General features: G+C 50.7%; 1 protein-coding gene across 1 annotated transcript in view; it reads left to right on the forward strand.

Annotated features, from left to right (window-relative positions):
* SIM2 (SIM bHLH transcription factor 2) overlaps positions 1–22,475 on the forward strand; it is a 46,689-nt gene that overhangs the window by 2,142 nt on the left and 22,072 nt on the right. The window contains exons 2-5 of the mRNA XM_035017672.1: positions 8,006–8,088; positions 11,104–11,193; positions 17,907–18,015; positions 21,695–21,780. Of these exons, the coding sequence (XP_034873563.1) occupies positions 8,006–8,088; positions 11,104–11,193; positions 17,907–18,015; positions 21,695–21,780 (368 nt within the window). The remainder of the gene's footprint in view (positions 1–8,005; positions 8,089–11,103; positions 11,194–17,906; positions 18,016–21,694; positions 21,781–22,475) is intronic.

Here is a 22,475-nt window from a genome sequence, read left to right on the forward strand (position 1 = left end):
AGCCTCCAGCCCTTTCCTCCCTGGTGCAAGAGCCTGTGACCTGTACCTCCACCCTAGCCCCATACACCTTCTTTCCTTTTCCTTCTTTCCTTTTCCGACCCCACTATAAAGACGTGCCCCACTCCAGCCTCTCCTACTTGAAGTTGTCAAGCGGGTGGTCACTATTAGTGAGCCCAAGGGTGGTGACCCCTCTACCAGAGAAGTAGAAAATTAAAATTAAAATTAAAAGAGAATTGGGTTTTACAAGGGTCGAGTCTCCTTCCCACCCCGGAAGGAGTGGTGGTGAGCCCGTTTTTTGTTTTTCTTTCTTTCTTTCTTTTTATCTATCCCCCCCACCCCAGTGAGCTGTTTCTTAATTTGCATGCTGCAAGCAGGTGGGGAACCAGGACAGGACCCTGGCCTCCTCTCACCTCCCCACTGGAAATAAACACATTAGAAGCCAGGACTGGAATATTAAATGATTTGTTACCAATGATTTCAAGTAAGCCAGAAATTAGAAAGGGAGGCCTGAAGAAAGAGGGCTAATTGTAAGCCATTTATTGTTTGGAGAATTTCCAGGAAAGCCTGCTAAAAATTGGGAAGTGGTGGGTGTACTTCTTCTGCAGATTTTTAAGAATTGAATCTGGGTGTTTTAACTCTGGGAAGTGAGTCTCCAAGGCCTTTGAGCCCAGAATTACGTGGTCCTGAACCCTTTGCAGAGGTGGGCTTGCAGAGATGGTCCAGGACTCGAGCACCAGGCCCTTGTGCTTTGTTGGGTAGTGTGGTCTGGTTGAGGGGTGGCCTGGATGCCTCTTGGGGGTGACTGTCGAAGTTGGAACTCAGGGAGGGGCCTGGAGATAATTGTTTGGCCCTAGAGTTTTGGAAATGGCCCTGAACCTCTGGGTCTAGACTGATGGGGGGGAAAGGGAGAAGGCAGTGGTCCCGACCGGCTCCCCCGCTGACCCCCCCTCCAGCAGGGCCTGAGCAGGGAGGGGGGCACTTGCCTACATGGGTGGACTGGGAGACCCAGGACTCCTCACTTCATTCAGAGGCCTGGGGCCTGCAGCTCTGGGCGGTGGCGCTGCTCCCCTCAAGTCAGTCTGGGGCACAGAGTTGTAAAGTGGGGTGCCTGGGCTGAGAAGGAGGCGTTTAGAGAGAGACCTCAATTATGCAAAATAACTCACTCGCCATTCCGGTAGCTCCTGAGGGCGGCCTGTGCTGTAACTGATTTTAGCCTCTGTTCTCGAGCCTAGGTGTGCGCCGGGGGGAATGGAGTAGGGCCTGGGGGGCCGCCTGGATCTGGGTGTCAGCATCAGGGAGGTTTAGGGCCAATGCAGGCCTGCACGGTGGCAGCACCTCCCGGATCTGCTCCGACTCTCGGCTGGCTGCGGACTGAAAGATGCCAAGTGAAACCGGTATCTCGAGCTTGGTCCCGCTGTTCCGTAGTCCCGGAGCAAGAGGGATACCTGGGTGAAGAAGGATCTAGACGCCAAGGCCAAGTTAGGACTTTGGGAGTCAGAAAATGCATAGCACAGTCCAAAGGAACCACGGGCATCCCCAACTAATCCTCAGTCCCTGAGGAAATTGAGGCCAGAGAGGGACGGGCCCTTTCCAGGGTCCTACACCAAGGGCAAGAGCAGGAGGTCGCTGCTGTGGCCGCTGGCCGCCGCCTGTCCTCTCGCTGCCCATGGCTCCTTTCATCCTGAGACCACCTGGGCCAGAGGACAGATAGAGGAGCTCGGAGGAGTCCCCCCGCCCCGGGGCAGAAAGAGGCATAGGAGCCAAGGTGGACACTCCCCACGGAGGTCAGACTGGCATTGGCAGTGCTGGCAATTTTTACAGCCGTTCAAGGTTGTGCTCTGTGAAGCTGCCCCACTAGACTCCCCATCCTTGTCTGCAAAATGGGCCTATTAAGAACTCCATAGCTGTACCAGGTTCCTGGGATTAAGGGTGAGGAGGCGGAAATCTAACATGTTCTTACTCCAGTCACTTCGTCCTGGGAGTGCGAGTGTTTCCTGAACTAGGCATGGCTTAGATGGCAGAGTGTCCCCACTCTGTGCGCCTCTGGGACTCACCGTCTGCAGTTAGAAGACCTGCTATTTTCTGGGCCCCCCCCCCGCCCCCGCTTAATAGCTAAGAAATGAGAGGAAGCCAGGGAAGAGGGCAGGAAAGCAAGGCCGGCTTTGGAAGTGGACTCAGAACCCAAAACTCCATGTGTTCACTGGTGGCCGGGAAGGCCTGGTGCACGCAGGGCTCAGGGAAGGGCTGGGGCCCATGATCTGCCTGTCCTCTTTGCTTTGTGGCCTTCCTGGTGTTTCTTTGGAAACACAGAGGCACCAGGTGGGAGAACTCTGCTGCTCTCTGGCCATAGCTACTTGGTGACCATCCCAGGCAGGACGCAGGACAAGTTTCTCCCTCAGGTGATGTACACTGGGCCTCAGGAAGCCCGAGTCAGAGCGGCAGGAACACAAGGCCAATCCGGTGGCTTAGACTCCTTCCCAGGAGCCAGGATTCCGGAGTCGGATTTGACCCCCAGCCGTGGGGTAGGGACAGGAGGGACTGGCCCGTGGTCCCAGCTGAGGAATGGAACTAGAAACTGAGGCTGACTTCCTCAAGGAGAACACAGCCCCTCCTCCTCCTTTCCCAGACCTGAAGACTCTGGACAGGTGCGGCTGAAAGCAGGGGAAGGGAGTGCAACACTGTTATCCTCACACAACAATAACGGGGGTTTGAGGCCGGAATCATTCCAGTGGTGGAATGTCTGGGTTTAGATTCAGGCAGACGGCTAGAAATTGTTGTTGGGAATGGAAACGCTTTGATTTAGACGGTTTGGTGAGAACATACCCGCCCTAAACCTAGACAGACCCGAGCCCTTTCTCTACCGAAGCCCGAAATAATGTAGATTTAAAAAAAGAAAACAGGGCGCCTGGGTGGCTCAGTTGGTTAAGCGACTGCCTTCGGCTCAGGTCATGATCCTGGAGTCCCTGGATCGAGTCCCGCATCGGGCTCCCTGCTCGGCGGGGAGCCTGCTTCTCCCTCTGATCCTCCCCCCTCTCATGTGCTTGCTCTCTCTCATTCTCTATCTCTCAAATAAATAAATAAAATCTTTAAAAAAAAACCAAACAAACAAAAACAAAAAAACAAACTTATTTTTTAGAATAACGTGGAGCTTTACAACCCTCTCCGCATCGCTCCGGGAGGGAAAGCCCACAGTCGCCGAGCAGCCTGCTGTGAGCTGTGGGCGGCGGTGAAGGGAACTCCGGGGTGCGGGGGCCCCCGGCGGTTCCAGGCAGGAACCGGAGCGCGCGCGAGCCGCACATTCAGCCCCCGGCGGCCAGAACCCAGGCGGCGGCCGGGGCGCTCGGAGGCGCGGCGGGGAAGCCGCTCCGGGCGGCGCCGGGCCCCGCGCGCTCCTCCGTGCGGGCCGCGGCCGGGCCTCCGTCCCAGCCTCCGAGGTCTCAGCGTTAGGCGCGGGGTGGGGGGTGCGGGGGGCCGGGCCTCGCGTCTGTTGTCTGAGCACGTACTCTGGCCGGCGGCCAGGCGAGGCCAGGCTGGAAGCCCCCCCCTTCCGCGCTCGGCCGGGCCCGGGGAGGCCTTCTTGGCGCGTCCCCACAACCCCCCTTCACGCCCTGGTCCCCGCCCGCTGGGCGACCGTGGGTTTGGAAAAGGGTCCGAAGGCCGGGCTTCTCGGGGACCCCGGACAGAACGAAGCATTCCAAGGCCGGAAGCTGACGTGCTCGGAGGAGCCCCAGAACCGTGAGCGTTTACATGGTCCTGGAGTCGAGCGAGCAAGGAGCGCCAGCTCTGGGCTCCCCTAGAGTGGGAGGCGGCAGCCCGGCCCCCAGCGCCCGCGTTACAACCTCGCCCGGTAGCCCTGGACCCGAGCCCCTGAGCCTGCCGCCCCCGCGGCCGGTAATGCTCCGAAAGCCGGTTGTAAATACCCGCGGGCCGACCGGCCTTCCACGCCGTCTCCCTTGCGTTGGGGCGGGGGGTGTCGCGGTGGAGAAGCCGAGCAGCCAGCCCTTAGCCCCCCGCTCAGCCCCCCGCTCAGCCCCCGCACACCCTTCTCGACTTTGGAGTAGTCTGCAGTCAGCCCGTGTGACCTTGTGTCCTCAGATGGCCCACGATTCTCAAGAGGCCACGCTCCGCAATGACACGATTCCTCCCCCGGCAAGGGGCTAGTAGGCATGGAAGGAGTGGGAAGGCAAGAGAAGGCTGGACCAAGGCCGTTGAGGCACCACCGCGTTCCAGGGGACCCAGCGCTTTGCTCAGCACCCTCTGGTTTAGTTCATTTAATCCTACAAAACCCCCCACTTTAGAGTTGAGAAATAAAGGTTAGAGGTCAGGGCACTTGCTGGAGATCAGACCATCCAGACTGGCCCAGCTGGGGAGTGGGGGCAGAAGGAGGTGAGATCCCCCTTGTGTCCCCTGGGAGCTCCAGAAAGGTCTGTCCTGGATTTTTCTCAATCCCAGATCCAATTCTCCATGGATGGGTGGTGGCAGGGTCAGATGGTCCCCTATTAACCCCGTTTAGTTTTCACAAGATCCCTGCGAGGAGTGTTCTTGTCACCACGTCAGATACCCAAGGCTGCCTTCCAGAAACCGCTGTCCATCCCAGGAGTTCTTATCAAACTCCAGACCCTTTCTCTGGGGTTGCACAGCAGGTGCTCAACAGCTGTTTGTTGACTGACTAACTGAGCACCCAGAGAGGCGGGACCATATTTAGATAGCTTCAGTGGCAGGAGAGCCTGGTAAGGTTTAAGCCAAACAGCCGGTCAGCCAAGTAGCCAAGTGTGGATACTAAGGTGCAGGTACCCACAAACCCTCAGAGGCAGAGGGGGAAAGGGGATTCCTGGCTCCCTTTCTCTTCTGACCCAGTGGCTGGCCTCCTCCCCACATAACCTGGCCATCTGGATTCCCAGTAGGAGGGAGTTCGCAGTGGATTTCCCTGCTGACACATGTAGGGCAATTAGGATAGCAAACCTTGGCAGGGGAACCACAGGCCAGGCTTGGGGTGCTCCCCGCCATCCGGCTGCTCCCCCCACAGTCAGTGGAAGGTGGGTGCTCCCAGGACCAGATGAGGTCACTGATAACCTTGGAGGGGCTTAGCTCAGTCTTACCTGTCTCCCCTCATTTCTCAAACAAATAAAGCCCTTTGTTAGGTCCAGATAAGGGCCACGTGCCCGGCGCCTCACTTTTGGGGGGATATATGTGGCTTTACAAGTACCAAGACCATTTTTTGGTTCTTGTTACAAACCTTACCTATTTAGTCTCTGCGTTTAGCCCAAAGTAGATTTTTTTTTTAAGATTTTATTTATTTATTTGACAGAGAGAGGCACAGCGAGAGAGGGAACACAAGCAGGGGGAGTGGGAGAGGGAGAAGCAGGCTTCCCGCTGAGCAGGGAGCCCAATGCGGGGCTCGATCCCAGGACCCTAGGATCATGACCTGAGCCGAAGGCAGACGCTTAACGACTGAGCCACTCAGGCGCCCCCCAAAGTAGATTTTTATGGGTGGAGTGAAAAGGTCTCACCCACAGAGGTTTCTTTTTCTTTTTTTTTTTTTTTTTAAGATTTTATTTATTTATTTGACAGAGAGAGACACAGCAAGAGAGGGAACACAAGCAGGGGGAGTGGGAGAGGGAGAAGCAGGGCCCCTGCGGAGCAGGGAGCCCTGATGCGGGGCTCGAAGATCTGCCAGCAAAGCAGAGGTGTCAGGAAATTATGGGGAAAATTATGATATAAGAGAACAGGCTCTTTTGAAGTATCCGGGTATTTGAATTATATGAAAAATTGTTCTGTGTACCCAGTGCACTTTTGGAAAGGCCAGAGCCTTCCACAAGGCTTTTGGGAGAGCTGGGCAGGGAAGTCTGGTTTGGGTCTGCCCCTTTCCCGGAGGTACAGATTTCCCCAGGTCACCTGGCTGTGGACACTGCAAGAAGCCTAATCTGGAAGGCCAAGTTCACTTTTCCTGCTGAGCCAGGCAAGGCTAGTGTGGTGCAAACCAGGGAAAGGACCCAGGAGTTGGGTAAAGGACAGTTACCAGGGCACGGTTGTCCATTTTCAGAAATCAGGATTCCTGGGTCTTTATTAAATTATTTTTTCATTCAAGTCCCAGGGTTTTTAATAACGGAGTAAACGTTGACCCCACCAAGCCATCCTGCACAGATGGGGGCTGGGGGAGGACCTGCTGGTGAGAGCCAGTGGTGCCCTATTATGGTCACTGTGGTCATCCTTGGAAGTGAAATTGGGCAGACAGTAATTTCCTGGGGTTAAGAAGACACCTCTGTGGAGGCTGAGGGGCTGTGATCCTGTTTGGGGGATCAGGATATGTGGAATTTAGTCACTTCCTTATGGGGAGACCAGGATAAGCCCCTAATTCCTACAGCTGAGGAGGAGAAATTAAAGGTCATCCCTTTTTTGCCGAACAGAGTTTGCAGGGAAGGGTCTCCAAAGCCTCTTGGGGGGCCTGGGCCCTGAGGGGCTCTGGGGCCCGGCGCTTCCCTCGTGCTTGGGGCAGAGGCCTCCAGAAGCTGTGCTTCCTAACACCTGCGGGGACAGCGCAGGGAGACCCAGAGTGCCTAAGCGGGGACTTTCCAGGCCACCCACTCGCCGCAGTCCGCTTGGAGGAGTTTTGTGGTCCCGGGGAATGGTCCCCAAATTCGCTGAGACTAGGCGAGGTTCCCCATCCCGCGCATCCCGCTCTGGCTTCGTGTCCCGCACTCCCCGCACGCAGCGGGCAGGGGCCGGTCTGGCCTGCAGGAAGGGAGGATAACCGATGTGCGGGCAGCGGGACCCACAGCTCACCCCGCAGGGGTGGCAGCCGGTGCACGAGTGGGCCTGGAGCCTGGGGCCGCCTTCTCCGCTGGAGGCAATGGGGCGCAGGCTGAGGACAGCAGTCGCCGGCTTCTCCACGTCGCGCCTGGGCGGTGGCGCTAACTGGACAGTTGCTGGCCCGGCCCGAAGCAGAAGGACTCCAAGTAGCCGCTGAGGGTTCTCCCACCCGGCACTTAGCGCTGAAACCTCACCCGGCTTTTCTACTTTCTCCGGAATACGCAGAAGAAAGCCTGGGATTTCTGGGGTAACGCAGCAGAGCCGGGGACACAGGAGAGGAGGCTTCGCTGAGCCGGGCCACCTTTCCCCTGGTGCGCTTTCTGAAACACTTGCGAGCTTCAGGGAGGTGGTGGGGGAGAAGCAGGATGTCTTTGGGGGGGCAGTTAAGAACTGGGGAACCCTAATTATGTGGCAGATACCTTCCAGTTATCGTCAGTACCTACAAGACTCCCACCGCCTTCGGCCCCTCCCCCGCCCCGCTTCGGGTCCGTTAGGAGCTTGTTCTGGGGAAGGCCCCAGGTAAACCCTTCCCAAGCTGGAGCGCTAGGATCGGAAGAGGGACCGCGCTCCCGAGGCGCCTCTGAGGGCTGGGGAGTCCGAGGGATTACGTGAGGTTTAAAAAAAACCAAAAAACAAAAAACTTTTTTTTATGCAGAAAAAGCTGCCTCCTGGACGGCTAGGACATTTCGTCTGGGCTTGTCTTTAGGAAAATGCATAGTTGCCGGCGACACAGTGAAGGGAGGGAGTGAGGGAGGGTCCTTGGGGGACTATTTACAGGTCAAATCGATATCCCCGTTTGGCTTCGAGGATGGCAGGTTTCAAAGCAGATTAGATTACTTTATGGCATTTCAAATAAAACGGCAATTTCGGAGCCGTGAGCACGTGGGCGACCCACGGGAGCTATGGGCCTGGCGAGCTCAGCGCGCACTGGGGGCGCTTGGACCCGAGGCCTCGGCCGGAATATCTCCTCTGGCCTTTTTTTCTCTTTAATCCAGGGCAAAGGGGCGATGGCAAGAACACAGACGGCGGCCTGAGGGGCCCAGGAGGCGGCAGGCGGGACGCTCGGGATTCCGGCCGACCAGGGCGCGCGGTGCGGAGGTTCCGCGCGCTCTGCGGAGGTTCCGCGCGCTCTGCGGGGCGTGGGGCCTCTCGATTGGCGCTGCCCTTTACTGATTTGCTTTATTCCCCGGTCCAGGTTTAGGAGACGCGTGGGGACAGCCAAGCCGCGCGGGGCCCCTGGACAGCGTCGCCAAGGAGCTGGGATCGCACTTGCTTCAGGTAAGGCTCCTTTGAGCGGGGGAGGAGCGCAGCCGCTGCCTAAGGCGATGACCCGCGCCCGGGTGGGGGCTCCCTTCTGACCCCGCCACTCCAGTCTCGAGATGTCCCTCCCCAAGGAGCCCAGGGTGGATCCATAGGCCACCATCAGGCTGCAGAAGTCGCCGAGGCCAGAGGCAGCTGCTGGACCTCGAGGCAATTGTTTACCTCCCCACCCTCTGACCGTGCATCCTCTTTGGAGGCCGGGACCGGGGGTGGACTCAGCTCAGAGTAACCTCTGGCCAGCCCCACCCCCATCGGGCATGTCACCGTGTCCCAGCCCCAGTACTCACCAGCTCACCAGACCTAGGCCTAAGGACGCCAGTGGGCACGCGGTTCTTTCCAACCTCACTTCCCTTAGCGAACTTCTGTGGAGCGCTTGCTCTGTTACAGACGCTGTGCCAGGCGCTTGAGCCAAAGAAGGAATGATCCAGCGGAGGCTCTGAGCCAGAGTGTGGCAGTCCTAAAGCCTTTGACAATCGTGTATGTTTGGAGGGGGTGCAAGAAAAGACAGCATCTATAATAGAATATTAACAGTTAGCATTTATTGAGAGTTTACTATGACCAGATTCTGTTTTAAATCTTATTGTATCAGGGTGCATCACCACCCACCTAGAGTAGGTTCTATTTTGAACTCCATTTTTTTCAAAGGAGGAAATTGAGGCACAGAGAGGTTAAGCAACATGCCTGAGGTCACACAGCAAGTGCTGGAGCCTGGTTCAACCCAAGTCCTCCAGTTCTTGAGTGCTCCAGGTCGGGACCTGGTGTGGCCTCTGGGATCACCTGGCTCACGGAGGGAGCCCTTGCTTGGTTTGTGGTCAGCCGCTTATAGCCCTCAGCTCGGAGTCATTTAGTCCAGGGTTGGTAAACCGCTCCTGGCCTGGGCTTTGGCCCGCAGTGTCTGCGGCTCTGGCCGGCTAAGCGTGCGCACAACCGGCCATTTCCAAGTCAGCGGCTGGCGCTAGGTGGGGACAGCAATGCCTCTTGTCTCCGAATCTTTCAAATGCCCTTTACAGAGCCTCATCAACGACCCGATTCATACCCCCCACCTGTCATTTGTCTCTGCCATCAAAAAATGCTGACCAAGAGCTGTTTTGCATTTCTTCCTTCTATTTTGTGTTTTCTTTACAAGAAAAAAAATAGGTTGGCAGCAGTACGCAATGACTTGGGTCAGCAAGTCAGCCAAGAACACCGCATTTTGAAAAAAGCGGATCTTTTCAAAATCCCTTTCCCCAAATGTCCTAGTACGATTCCCCCCCCCCTTTTTTTTAATGCATGCTCCGGGGAAGAGAAGATCCCGGGGAACATTTGATACCTGAAGCTTTTACAGCAGAAAGCGAACGATGTGGAAGCCAGGCGGGGAAATGGCGCTCTTGGAGTCCTTCCCGCGCCCTGCGCTCACCCACTCGCTCCTTCCAGCTCCGTGCGTGGTGGTTTGCTTGTTTGATACTCCTACATATTATAAGTGACACTAACATCAGGGACAACTCAGTGAAAACCTGGCGGGCACAGGTTCCTCCACTGTGCATTTCTTTAATTCCGGACTGCTGTGCCGACGGGCTTGTTTACCATTAATATACATTCAAGCGAATTAGGTCATTGGAAGCTATGAAGACATACCCAACATTTTCCATTAACGATATTATTTTTTTAGCTACTGCTGGCAACGTTCAGAATTTAATTATGATAATTTTCTTCTTTTTTTCTCATATGGCTGTCAGATACTGTTTCAATAAATGTATCTCTTTAATGATTTTGGAGTTAAGCAAAAGTTTAAAATGTGCCAGAACGCTTATAACTTTAGAAATTGCTGTATAGTTTATATTTCTGAAACGGAATTTAGTTGGGAAAATATTTTGTAGCTGAGTTAGAAACGAGAAAGTAAGGCTTATAATCAAGATGTTGATTTCAACCTCAGTGTAGGTTAGGGTGGTGATAGTTTAGTTGGCAAAGGATTTTTACAGTAAAACTGTATTTGAGACGGCAGAATGTATCTTTCAAGTTTCACTTCTACTCCAAAAAGGGGGCAGATTTAGAAAAACCGAAGGTAATCTGGTTTCAATTACATGCTGTAAAAATAGAATTTGTGGCCAGAAATTAATTTGGAATATTTTTTATGGGGGCAGCATTGTGGGTTGTATGGATCTTTCACCAACTTTATTGCTTTTCTTTGGTTCTGGATCTAAAATATGAATGGGTAAATAAAAATGCAGTTTCCTTTTTCAAAAATAATTTAGTCTTTTTATCCTTGCCACATATAAATATAATCATTACCTTTTTATTTGTCTTAATTAGCTCCTAAAATTTTACTTTATTTTTTTGAGGGCTAGCCAACTTAGGCAGTATCATTTAGGTAGTTTTAATTTTTCAGAAATTGCTACTTTTTCTCCTTGAATTTTGCAAAGGTTACTTGATCTCTTGCAAATTCTAAGTAGTTAATTCTGTAGACATAGTCTGTTAAAATAACCGGGTATTTTCAGGGGAGTGGTAGTGTTCGGAATTTATTATTCAAATAGTACTTAGGGGTAACTAGAAAATTGTGGCAAATAAAGCATATGTCCTAGTGGTATAAAGGACTGCCAATTATGACATAAAATGGTCTATATAGTGGTAGGTTTCCCCCTAAGTACCATAGAACTCCGGATTTGTGCTAAGTGCTAAAATAACCCTAAACAATAAAACTACTGCATTTAAACTGAGCATGTTAGGAGTTCTCAAGTGTTTTGCATGATTTTTGTGATGTGGATATAAGATTGTTTTTAAAATGCTTTAAAAGCATTTGAGAGCCTGGGCCCGGGAATTAAACCTTCAGTGTTATAACCTGGAATCCTTCTTATGGCCCTGGGCTCGTTTTGCATTTAACAACTATGTATGGATGATAATATTTTATACATTCCTCCACCTCAGTGACAGTACAATTATGAGATTTCAGTCTACTGTATTAACTACCACCTCTTCCCCTGGCACTCTCTTTTACAGACTTTGGATGGATTTGTTTTCGTGGTAGCATCTGATGGCAAAATCATGTATATATCGGAAACAGCTTCTGTGCATTTGGGCTTGTCTCAGGTAGGTATTACCTAATTTTATATACAACCAAAATATAAAAGTAAGCGTTGGCGGATCTTGACCGTCTTACCCAACTTGTAAATGATTCTGTTCAAGCGTCTGCTTTTGTGTATGAAATAATCCAAAACTGCAAAATCATCTTCTTAGGCCATCCCGCTGAGCTTTTCTTCATGTTGCATTTCCCGGTTTTACTTTCTTTTTCCTTTGGGATTAATGACCAGTATATCTTTGCAACAGTCAGCTTTGTTCTGAGATTCTGTCTGATAGCCTGGATTCTGCTTCTACAGTAACACTCTGCCACTAACAAGAGCTTCACAAAGGGAGATTTTTCTGTCCATGCTTGCTGGGCTGCACGTGGTATTGTGAGTTGCCATGAAAGCAAGAGGAAAACCGATGTTGAACATGGATTTTATGCAGACTGTGCTTTGGGGAGAGAGAAGGGGGGGTAGATTTATGAGTGTTCACATGGAATTCAGGGTAATTTTTCCTGAGTTTTTCCAGTTCAGTGGTCGCTTCAGTAAAGCATTTTATATGCTTGTGATAGAAACTCATAAAACTCAGTTTACTACTGTTTTGCACAGCAAGGTCCTGTTTTCTCTAGAACATTTAAATATTACCGATTTTTCTGGAACTGTCTTTTAAAAAGGGGTTCATCCCGTCAAGCAAAGAGGTGCACTCAGCTTTATCTATTCCGGTCAAGCCAAGGGTTTGGCGGGGCGGGGTAGGGGGGTGCGCGGAATGCTGTCTGGGCTCCTCGGAATGTGGGGAGGGGAGGAGTCTGATTGTGGCCCTTCACATTTCTGATTTAACAAGCCTGGATGGAGGTTCTAAAAGTCACATTTTTTTATATATCTAGGGATTAAATGTTTCTTTATATTGTGACTTATCAGAGTGCTTTTTTTCATCACGATTGAAGACATACTAGAATTAATTAGAGACAGGAAATGGGCTCCCAGGAGGCAGATGAATAATCTGTATTGCACCAGCCCCCTCTGTAGTTAAGCCAAAATAAAACCTGCCAATTAATGGCGCTGGGGTTTTTTTCATGGAAAAACAAAATTACCAATTTGGAAATCTGCATCTGGTGTATTCCTTTTCTTTTTCTACCATTGCATTTTTTTTAAACTTGCCATTTATTTACAACCTTCTCTTCCAATGTGTGTATATCCTTATCCATGCCCAAGGGGGTTTCTGTGCCTCTGTTTCTTATGTAAAGTCCTTTAAAGAGAATCTCATATTAAAATTATTTAGTGTTTCCTTTTCTCTTCCTCTTCTCTTCCTTTCCGAAACCAGGTCTCCCAGCTAAGATTTGCTAAGGTTTGGCTCTTATACTTCCATGACTAATGGCATTAGTATACTCGTAGAACGGGAAATACTGTTGGGAACATGAAATGTACTATTTATATATTTTCCAAGGTTGTTATGCTCTGAATTTCCACCTTGCCCTATTTAGAATTATTTAAGGTCCTTTAGTTGTAACCAGTCTGGTGTCTAGCCGTCGTTCTGTCTGTGGCTGAATGATTTTGAGCAGATTACTTGATTTTTCAATTGTAATTTATTGAATCTTTGGTTAGTCTTAGAATAATGTCACAAACAAGATAAAACATTTCACCTCCTTTAAAAAGGACTGGTAAAGATAAAACAGGTACAGTCACTATTTTCAGATATTAAATTTAGATCTGAGCTCCCTAGCAGTCAAAGCAAAAAGGGAAATGCCCAGTTATATGGTTTTCATTGTCCGATAGGTCAGGTACTTAGCCTCCCTGAACCATCACTTAAATAAGAAAATCCTGCCCGCTCTACCTCTCTTTCAGGATTGTGGTAAGAACTATATCAAAGTGCCCATTTTATGTCATTTATAAATAATAGGGAGCTGCACAGAATCCAGGTATCCCCACAGTTTCATTAGAACTATACTTCAAGTAGCACAAAAGTTGTTCAAATAGTGTCCGTTGCTGGGCACATGTTGGGGCTGCGTAGTCCTGTGGAATGTTCTGGCACATCATAAGGCCCTGTGCACATCCCAGGACTCCAGTTGACTCAGTCAGGCTGCTCAGTCTAGCATCCTACAACTCTCTCTCTGTCATTTTTCTCTTTTTATGTGGGAAATGAAATTGACCGTTTATGAGCACAATAATTAAGAATGAACAAAATATTGGATAGCTGACAAATCTGCCTCCTATTCATGATGAACTCCTGTTCATGATGAATCCCAATTAAAACTATATTTCCTTTTGGTCATAACGCAGAAATAAAACTTGGAGTCATAATTTTGAAAAGGGAGGGAGTTCTACACACCATCATTTTTCAAGAATGTTGTAGAGATGCCTTTTGTCTGTATGTTGCTGGCTGGGAGAAGTGTCAGTTTAAAAAAAGATAAATCAAACTGACTGTAGAGCGACTGATGTTTTTTTCCCCCTGATCGCTTGGCGGGACTGTCTCAGCATCAGTCTCCAGCTATGAAAACACTTTAATGCAGACGTGAGCCCTGGCTAGGGTCTGGGGAGTGTTCCACGCTGAACTGTTTAAATAAGCAACAACAAACCTTTCCCTCCGATCTGTCTCCTGCTCACGATTAACTCTGCAGAAGGAAATCTAGGCAGAATCACAATGTGTATTTTTTTCTGTCTTCTTTACTTAAATAGTAAAATGAAGTATTGAAAAGGATGTCAAATACCCAGCTTCTCCTTTAAAAAATTTTTTTTGTACCTTTTAGATTATTTTTATTAGTAGTAAGAAGTCAGGCAAATATGTCAAACATGAAAATTTTATTAAAATAGGCTTAAGGATTTTTTTTAAATCCTCAGAGATGAAAGTGTTAAGAAAATTCTATCCAGTAGGCCGAGTAGCTCTTTAAACAGATTTTCTGATGAATAACGATAGTACTGATAGCTTTTATTTACATATTATCCTTCTGTGGTCCAAGAACTTTCAATTATTCTCAGTGATGTTATCTCATTAAGTAACATCTTTCACATTAATTCAGGGTTAAACTCTATGTTAGCAGCTCCTGGGGAACCTAAGCTCCTAGGTTTGTCATAATTGTTTGATAATTCACAGCAAAGTGGTGGTGGTGTTTTTTTTTTTTAAATCTACACTATCCAAATAACTATCTGAGTGATGTATTTGCGAGTATAAAAATCATTCTTTATGTGTTATAAGCCTGTCCTAATCCAAACTCTTTCATTGAACTTTTTAAAAACAAGTGTGGGAGTAAGAAATCTGGTAGAGTTTATTACTTTTGCTTTTGAATTAGTAAACAGGGTGATCCCCTCTGTCAGACTTTCGGACCAAAGAGTGACAGAGATGACCACGAATTGCAAGTTGTCTCCTCAGCTCACTGTTCCAGTGTGGGGAAACAGAGTCAGGCTACAGGCTTGAAAATCCTACTTGGTGTGTGCACACACAAATAATAGGTAATGATTCATGTGGTCAAAAGGTAGAGCTGGGGAAGCACTCTTTTTCCACGCAGGTTTATTAGGTGGTTAGTTCCACGGTTCTTTGGTTAATGTGATTAACGTACTTATATTGGAAGAAGGAAAAAAAAGCCCTGTATACCTGCTCTGTATTTCCGCAGAATCTTTCAAGCATCCCCGTGGTTTAAATTTCTTCACCAAAGCCGCATACGTTATATAGCATCTAGGTAACTAATATAAGTTTTCAAATAACTATAGATATGTGTGAAATAGCCTTTTATGAGACATATAAAGGAAAATGTAATATTTGAGATTGTGGCCGGAACCACAGCCGTAAAAATAGCCATGGCATTGTTTGGGGCCATAAGACCTAATCCTTGCACTTTTGAAATAAAGAGAAAGGACAGCGTTTTATGTTTGTTGACATAACTCGAACTCTGAAATCCAAACCATCTTTTTTTTTTTAATGCTTAATTTACCATAGTCAGCAAAACACCCAAAGCAGAGTAATGTGTATTTCCAGAGTACTGGGTGACTTTCCCCTTCCGACCCAGAATATATCCATTTAGTGCTGTATTTATCAGATGTAGTTTTCTTGGCAGGAAGGAAAGCTATTCAGCAAAACATAAAAACGCTCTTAGTAGGAAAGCAATTCATTTTGTAGTTAGCAGGGTTTTACAAATACTAAAATATCACATTGAGGGTCTGTTTTAATACGATTGATGTATGAGACCTGGAGAGTTTTATAGCGACAACCATATTTTTTTTTTTTTTTGTGAGGTAGTCACATTTCTTTCAACCATTCAAAAGCACGAATAGATATGTAAATACAGGAAACACCATGTCAACCATAATTTTGAGTCAAGGTCAGCACTGTTTTATCATTCCAAAATTTGTTCTTTAAAAACATTTCCGTTATTTGAAGACCATTTTACTTCCTGGACAGCCTTGGAGTTTATAATTGAACCAAGGATTCAGAAAATCAAGCCTCTTAATTCATGGACCTTCTCTCTTATTCTCCAAATGCATGTGGTGAGAATGGGTCTTTGAAGACAGATGAAGCTGCTTTGGGATTAAAACGCGAATCAAATCCCTGTAAGGACAGATGCAAGTATATAAATATACTTTCTCTAAAAAGACATGGGGTACTTTTTTCTGATTAAGAACTTGGTGCAAACCAGAATGCTCATTTTTTCCCCTAAGAACATGAGTAAGGGAGAAATGATAGACCCACACACACACAAAATCTATCTCGTTATGTTTTCATTTTAAAAATAAGCTGTTGAAATGTGACTCGATTAAAAAAAAAAAAAAAGCCCAGCTCCCTTATTGATTTGCCTCTGTCCCTCTCCACCTGACAGAGCTTACCAGGAATCTCCATCACTGACTTCAGGGAAGAGGAGATGGTCCTGTTCCAAATGGCTGACTTAACACTTGCTGGTTTATCGAAATTTTTTAAGGATGAACAGAAATGATTTGAAAGAAGACTATTTAGTTCTTAATCCTTATTGTTTTTAATGAACTCACGTAATAACTTTGGTCATAGGCAAATCCCCTTTTGGGTCAAGTGGGGAGGGAGGGAGGCTTTCTGTAACAGGATTCTCTCCGTTCCTCTGTAGGCATAATATTGGCAAGAAACATTCCATGAATAATGCAGAAAACAAAACTGCGAAAGCCGGTTTAGGGACAAGATTTACTTAGCAGGCCAGAAACAGAATTTGTTCTGAATAAAATGGCAACTCCTACGTCTTAACAAATTGGAAGACCTGGCTCAGAGGAGGGGGGTAAATTCCTTCACCCCTCTGTGGCCGCTCAGTCGCAAGGAAGGAGCTGATGGCCTTGATGCTAATTTGGAACAGTGGCTCCCAGCAGAACTTGTCCATGAAATTGCCTGTGGTTGTCCCGCTGCGTGAGGTGGCCCGGTCAGAGCGGCCCCTTGACAGGAGATCGTGTTGGCTCCGCTCTGAGGGAGAGCAGTGAGCCTCCCAACAAAACACGAGGCACGACACACTTAAAAATAACAAGGGAGTGGTTGGGGACAAGGCCCTCGCAAGCCTGCCTTTGCTCTTTTAGCCTGCCCTCTCCCCGTGGGGCAGAGCTGAGAAAGACTGAGTCAGACCTGCCCCGGTTCCCTGCCACCCGAGGGCAGTTTCTCACACACTCTCGGCTTCCCCCCCACCCCCGGGCTTTGGGGCTCCTGCGGGCTGTGATGGAAGAGCCATCACTGGCCTGGGCTCCTGATCAATACTGGGTGCTCTCGTCTGCACCATTGCATCTCTAAAACAGGGTCCACCCACCACTGCTCAGAAGGCCCTTCTGATGGTCATAGTCTCCGGAACATTCTACGGCACTGCCCAACTTGGGATGACGGGTCAGGGGGTCCAGGTCTTGAGACTCTCTAACATCCCCTATCATGGCACTTACTTTTGGGAGAACAATAGGAAAGTTCTCAAGGTTCGGTGTCGAGTCACCAGGAATCTCTGTGGAAAGGTCCTAATGCTAGTGTTTTCCTAGAGACCCCCGTCCCTGCAAGGGTCCTGTCCAACACGCACATAGGCTCTAGGCCTGCCATCGTGTCCTCTGCAGGGTGTGCCAGGAAGCAGGTGGCATGCAAGTGCTGGGGTCGCGACCCCCGGAAATAACCACCGTGTCACATGGCCGTCTGGAGTGGGCCCAAACGTCCCCGCAGTTCACGCAGCCGCCCCGCCGCACCCGTGGGCGGGAGCCATTGGGTAACGGGTCATCCCAGAGTCAGAAGGCCAGGGACACCTTTCTGGCAACGGGAAGGAGGCTTGGCGGTGCCCGAGGAAGGGCCTTTGTCGGGGTGCGAGCCCTCCTCACGTGCAGGGGAGCCCCCATGGCTCCCACCTGCTCAGCCTCGGAGAGGACGTGACTCTCGCAGGGACCATCGTCTGGACTTGGCAGCTGGTGTCCCGGCTGGCCAGGCCCCTCAGGCAGCACGGCGTGTGGGTGGAGGGCCAGGCCCCGGCTCCTGTGTAAAGGACACCGCCCGGGCCCAAGGGGGGGCACCCACCTCCACGGCTCACCTTTTCATCCTTCCTGTCCCAGCTCCTCCTGCTCGGGACTGTCGTGGCTTTCAGCTCGCGTCCCCACGTGGGAGACGGTTCAGCACGTTGCTTGATCAAAGACGCGTGTTTCTGCGTGTGGAGAGGGTGTGCGCTGTGAGCAGAGGTCAAAGCTCTGTCCCTCGCGGTCCGTAGCCATTGTCCACCTTCCCCTCCCCAACCCGCGCAGCCCCCTAGAGGATTTCTGACCCTTCCCTTCCCTCTGCGGCAGGTGGAGCTCACGGGCAACAGTATTTATGAATACATCCACCCTTCCGACCACGACGAGATGACAACAGTGCTTGCGGCCCACCAGCCCCTTCACCATCACCTGCTCCAAGGTATTTCCTCCAGACGAAGACAGCAGCGTGAAAACCAGACGAAGCTCTTGGATGGGACGCGAGGGTTTTGCTTCCCATGCTGCCCAGGCGAAGTGTGCGGACTGGAGCGGCCCAGGGGTTTCTCATGCCAGAGACCATGATGGGCGCTGGCAGGGGGTAAAGGAAAGCGGTCAAGGTGTGCTCTTGGTTTAGAATCCAGGAACACAGGTCTAGACCCGGGCTTTTTTTTTTTTTTTTTAAAGATTTTATTTATTTATTTGACAGAGAGAGACAGCGAGAGAGGGAACACAAGCAGGGGCAGTGGGAGAGGGAGAAGCAGGCTTCCCGCCGAGCAGGGAGCCCGAGGTGGGGCTCGATCCCAGGACCCCGGGACCACGACCCGAGCCGAAGGCAGACGCTTAACGACTGAGCCACCCAGGCGCCCCTAGACCTGGGCCTCTTAACCAGAGGGTCCCCGACAGAACTCAGGGGGTCCGTGAAACTGCACGTGGAGAATTCCATCTTCCTTCTGTCTGGTTGGAATGTAGCAGTTCCTTGGCTTATAGATTATGGGGGGTACGCCATCTTACTCCCCCTCTTACTGGTGGCTTCGCCAACAACAAGAGTCACACACATTTTCATTTCACTTTACAGTTCTCGCAGGTGTTTAAACTTACCACGCACGCTCATCACTACTTTGAAATTTTAGGGAGTTACGAGGCTGGCTGCTGGCTCTTGTTATTTAATCATGAATAAAGCAGCACATTTATAACCAAATCACCACTTGTTTTATTACCAAAAAATATGAGCAAAAATATTTTGGTAACTGTTTTCAATACAGTTGGTTCAGTTTGTGATCTCCTATATTTTTATCTTCTGCACTTAAAAACGTTATTCCAGGTAGGAATCTGTGGGTTTTGTGCCACGGCAGGAATCAGTTAAGAAGCCCTGGTCTAGATGGAGGCAGGTCCACCTCACCGGCCTGTCTCCACGTGGGGACACGATCCTCCACCTCCTCCACCACGGTCCCATTACTGAACACGTATGGATTGGGGTCCTACCACCATAAGCACGTGTAAGGACATAATGTGGTGTGATTGCTCGGGGGACGACGTGGGGCACATCATTACGCAAATGACTCCCTAAGTTACAATTGCAGCGCATGCTAGGATGACGAACTTATTCTGGGGCGCTGGCCTTGTAACACCCTCTCTCTGACAGTCCAGTGAGACCAACCAGCATGCTGCTCAGTGGGTCTCTTGTCTGCTGTGGACTGTGGTATCCCAACTTGGCCAAAATTCCCCATAGAACAGAATGCAAATGAAGAGACATCAAGCATGGTAGAATGGGGTAACCAGCTGGAGAAAAACTCAAGTTCCAGTCTTACTGCTTCCTCCCGGGAGGGGCCGTTCTAAGGCTAGAAGAAGAGACTGCAGAAGAGCCCACTCTGTTTTAAAACCGCCTGCAGATACAGCCTGTGGCCCCCATGTTCTTAGCCCCAGACATAGTCACTGTGCGTCTCACTTTTCCTTACCAGGGACAGAGACTGCTGTGCTTTCTGTGATGAGATGGCTATGGTCTGTAGCTATGGTCTGTAACTCTTTTTTTTTTAAGATTTTATTTATTTATTTGAGAGAGAGAAACCGCACGAGCTCAAGCCGGTGGGGGGGCGGGCGGTGCAGAGGGATGACGGAGAAGCAGACGCCCCGCTGAGCAGGGAGCCCGACGTGGGGCTCGATCCCAGGACCCTGGGATCATGACCTGAGCTGAAGGCAGACATTTAACCACTTGAGCCACCCAGGCGCCCCGCTATGGTCTGTAACTCTTAAGTCCTTGCAAACAGTCTGGCCACATCAGTGCACGCACATAAGCTCGGAAGAAGTAATCTCTAGCAAAATGAGAGCTGGGAGGAGAAGAGTGCACCTGAGTCTCATTCTTTCACTGCGGGGTTGTCTACAGCTGGAAAAGGCTGCAGGAGGCTTAGAGAACTCCTAAGACCATTGTGCTGTTATTGTTCTAGAAAGTTCCGCACAGTGTGTTGGTTACACAGGAATGGACTTTCTGCCGCGAGCTCTGGTTTCATGTTACCTTTCCATGTCATAGCTCTCAGTTAAGCGTTTATCAAATGACAGCAAACGAGTCTTGGGAATATCAAGAGACCCTTCCAATCCCAGTCGCCGCGGGGTTCATGTCTGAGGTGTAACAGCCACACAGAGAAGCCTGGAGCTCCAGGACAGGTGGGGTTGCCACCTGAGTGTGCAAGGCGTGAGGTGCACAGGGGCTGGCACCGCTCCCCGGCTTCCCATCCACGGAGCTGGTTTTCTGCTGCTGAGCTTGCCCTGCTGCTTCATGCTTATTGCGCTGTTGGCTCTCTCCGAACTGGCTGGTTCATTACCACGTGAAGGTGTCTGGAGCTGAGCGTGCACACCTCAGGGCGTAGCTGCAAATGGTGCAGACAGGCAGGCGTGTCACCGGGAAGCCTTATGCCTCGCAGACCCCGGCCCGCTGCAGAGGAGTTATGGGTAAACGTGGCCGCCCCTCCAACAGTGGTGGGGGAGTGAGGAGCCAAGCGGGCGATTCCCTTGCTCCCCCTGGGGAGGGGCGGGGGGCATTGCCTCCACTCCTAATGGTAACCTTTCTTTAAAAATTAATTTATTGGGCGCCTGGGTGGCTCAGTTGGTTGGGCGACTGCCTTCGGCTCAGGTCATGATCCTGGAGTCCCGGGATCGAGTCCCGCATTGGGCTCCCTGCTCGGCGGGGAGTCTGCTTCTCCCTCTGACCCTCCTCCCTCTCATGTGCTCTCTCTCATTCTCTCTCTCAAATAAATAAATAAAATCTTTAAAAAAAATTAATTTATTAACTGCCACCAAGTAGCTGTTCATTAGGAGTGGAGTGACGTCACCCTCACCCAGGGGCATGGACACATCATTCCAGAGAACTGGTATCTGTTCACGGAAGCATAGGGTGTGTCCTTAGAGGACTCGCTTGCATTTGCAATAGTGAGGTCCGAGATTGGTGGGTGAGGCCTTCAGGCCAGACAGGGAAAGACTGAATGGAGAGGGTCAGAGCCGTCGAGAAAGGAGGGGTGGTCGGACCGGGGCTCTAGATGAGGGCAAAAGCTTCGATCTGGCCGAGCGAGTGGGTCTGTTGGGTTCTCTTCCCCATTCCATGGCAGTCTCGGGCAGGATGGGTGCCCCGTGGCTGCCTCCCTCTGCTGCGGAGGGGGCTGTGCTTGGGAGCCCTGACTCAGTATCCTCCACCCTGAGAGAAGTCAGATGCCTCTGGGCCCTCCTGGCCGACTCAGGCATCCGCCCCAGGGCTGGCCAAGGCGATTCCTTTGGCGCCAGGCCTCTCTGTGCCTGCCTGGAGGGGACCACGGGCCGGTCGAGCAGGGCTGGGCCCACTGCACTTAAGAGTCCTCACCTGGCCCCGCGTTGGTGTCTCCTGAGTTCTTGCTACGGCCACGTTTCTGGCTGCCTGCCTCTGGAGCATGTGGAAGCCACGCCAGGACGGGGCCAGTCTCCCCAGCCCACCTAGGTCGCGGCCACAGGCAGAAACTCTCTGAGTAGGGGCTGGGCATTCTGGGATGGGGTCTCTGGCTGCCTGGTCTGGGCCTGAGGGTTGACTGACGTTGTTGGGACAAAATCGGGGGAAGCAGTTGGGGGACAGCTGGCCAATCTAACCTCACTCCTGCTTTCAGAGTATGAGATAGAGAGGTCATTCTTTCTGCGGATGAAGTGTGTCTTGGCGAAAAGAAACGCGGGCCTGACATGCAGCGGATACAAGGTATGAGGATCCTCGTGTCGGGGGTGGGGGAAGAAGGCGTTGGCGCTGGGTCTTCCCTGCTTTCTGTTTTGTTCCTACTGGTGAACATCGGCAGACAGCAAGCACCGGGACCCAGACATTTCCCCCTGCCTAAGGCAGAACTTTCCGGGGAGGCCTCTGGCCTCCGCTTCTGCAGCAGGTATGAGAGCTGGCATCTTACAAGGATATTCCAGGAGGGCTGGATGTCGTCAGAGGAGACCAGGAATAAACGTGGCCCAGGGTGGAATTTTCCTTTCCTGTAGGTTCCACTTTGCTCAGGTCGGTGCCATTGAAGGAGCTGCCCCTCGAGCTTACTGAGAATCCCTGTCGCGGGGTCGGCAGCGAGTATTCAGAGCACAGAAATGGTGCCCCTACCCTCGAATGTTCGGCCAAATCCAGGGATGATGACTATGATGTGCTTGACTAACGATGGAACCAGTTCCGAGGGGCCACGGGTTTTCAGCAGCGGCCTCTCATCTAGTTAATTAATAGTCATGGCAGCCCTCTGAGGGGAGTATTATTGGCCCCATTTTATGATCATCAGGGATGCAAGCAGAGAAGGGAGAAGACCAGCAGGAGGCCCGCAGGCTAAGGGGCAGAGTTCCTCCCGGCTGCATTTCTCTGCCAGACCTGGCCCCCTGCTCTGGCTAGCTCCGGAATCCAGGAGTAGGTCCCCC

Source organism: Mirounga leonina, unplaced genomic scaffold (assembly GCF_011800145.1).
Source record: "Mirounga leonina isolate KUSES-001 unplaced genomic scaffold, KU_Mleo_1.0 Mir_172, whole genome shotgun sequence".
NCBI classification, from domain to species: Eukaryota; Metazoa; Chordata; class Mammalia; order Carnivora; family Phocidae; genus Mirounga; species Mirounga leonina.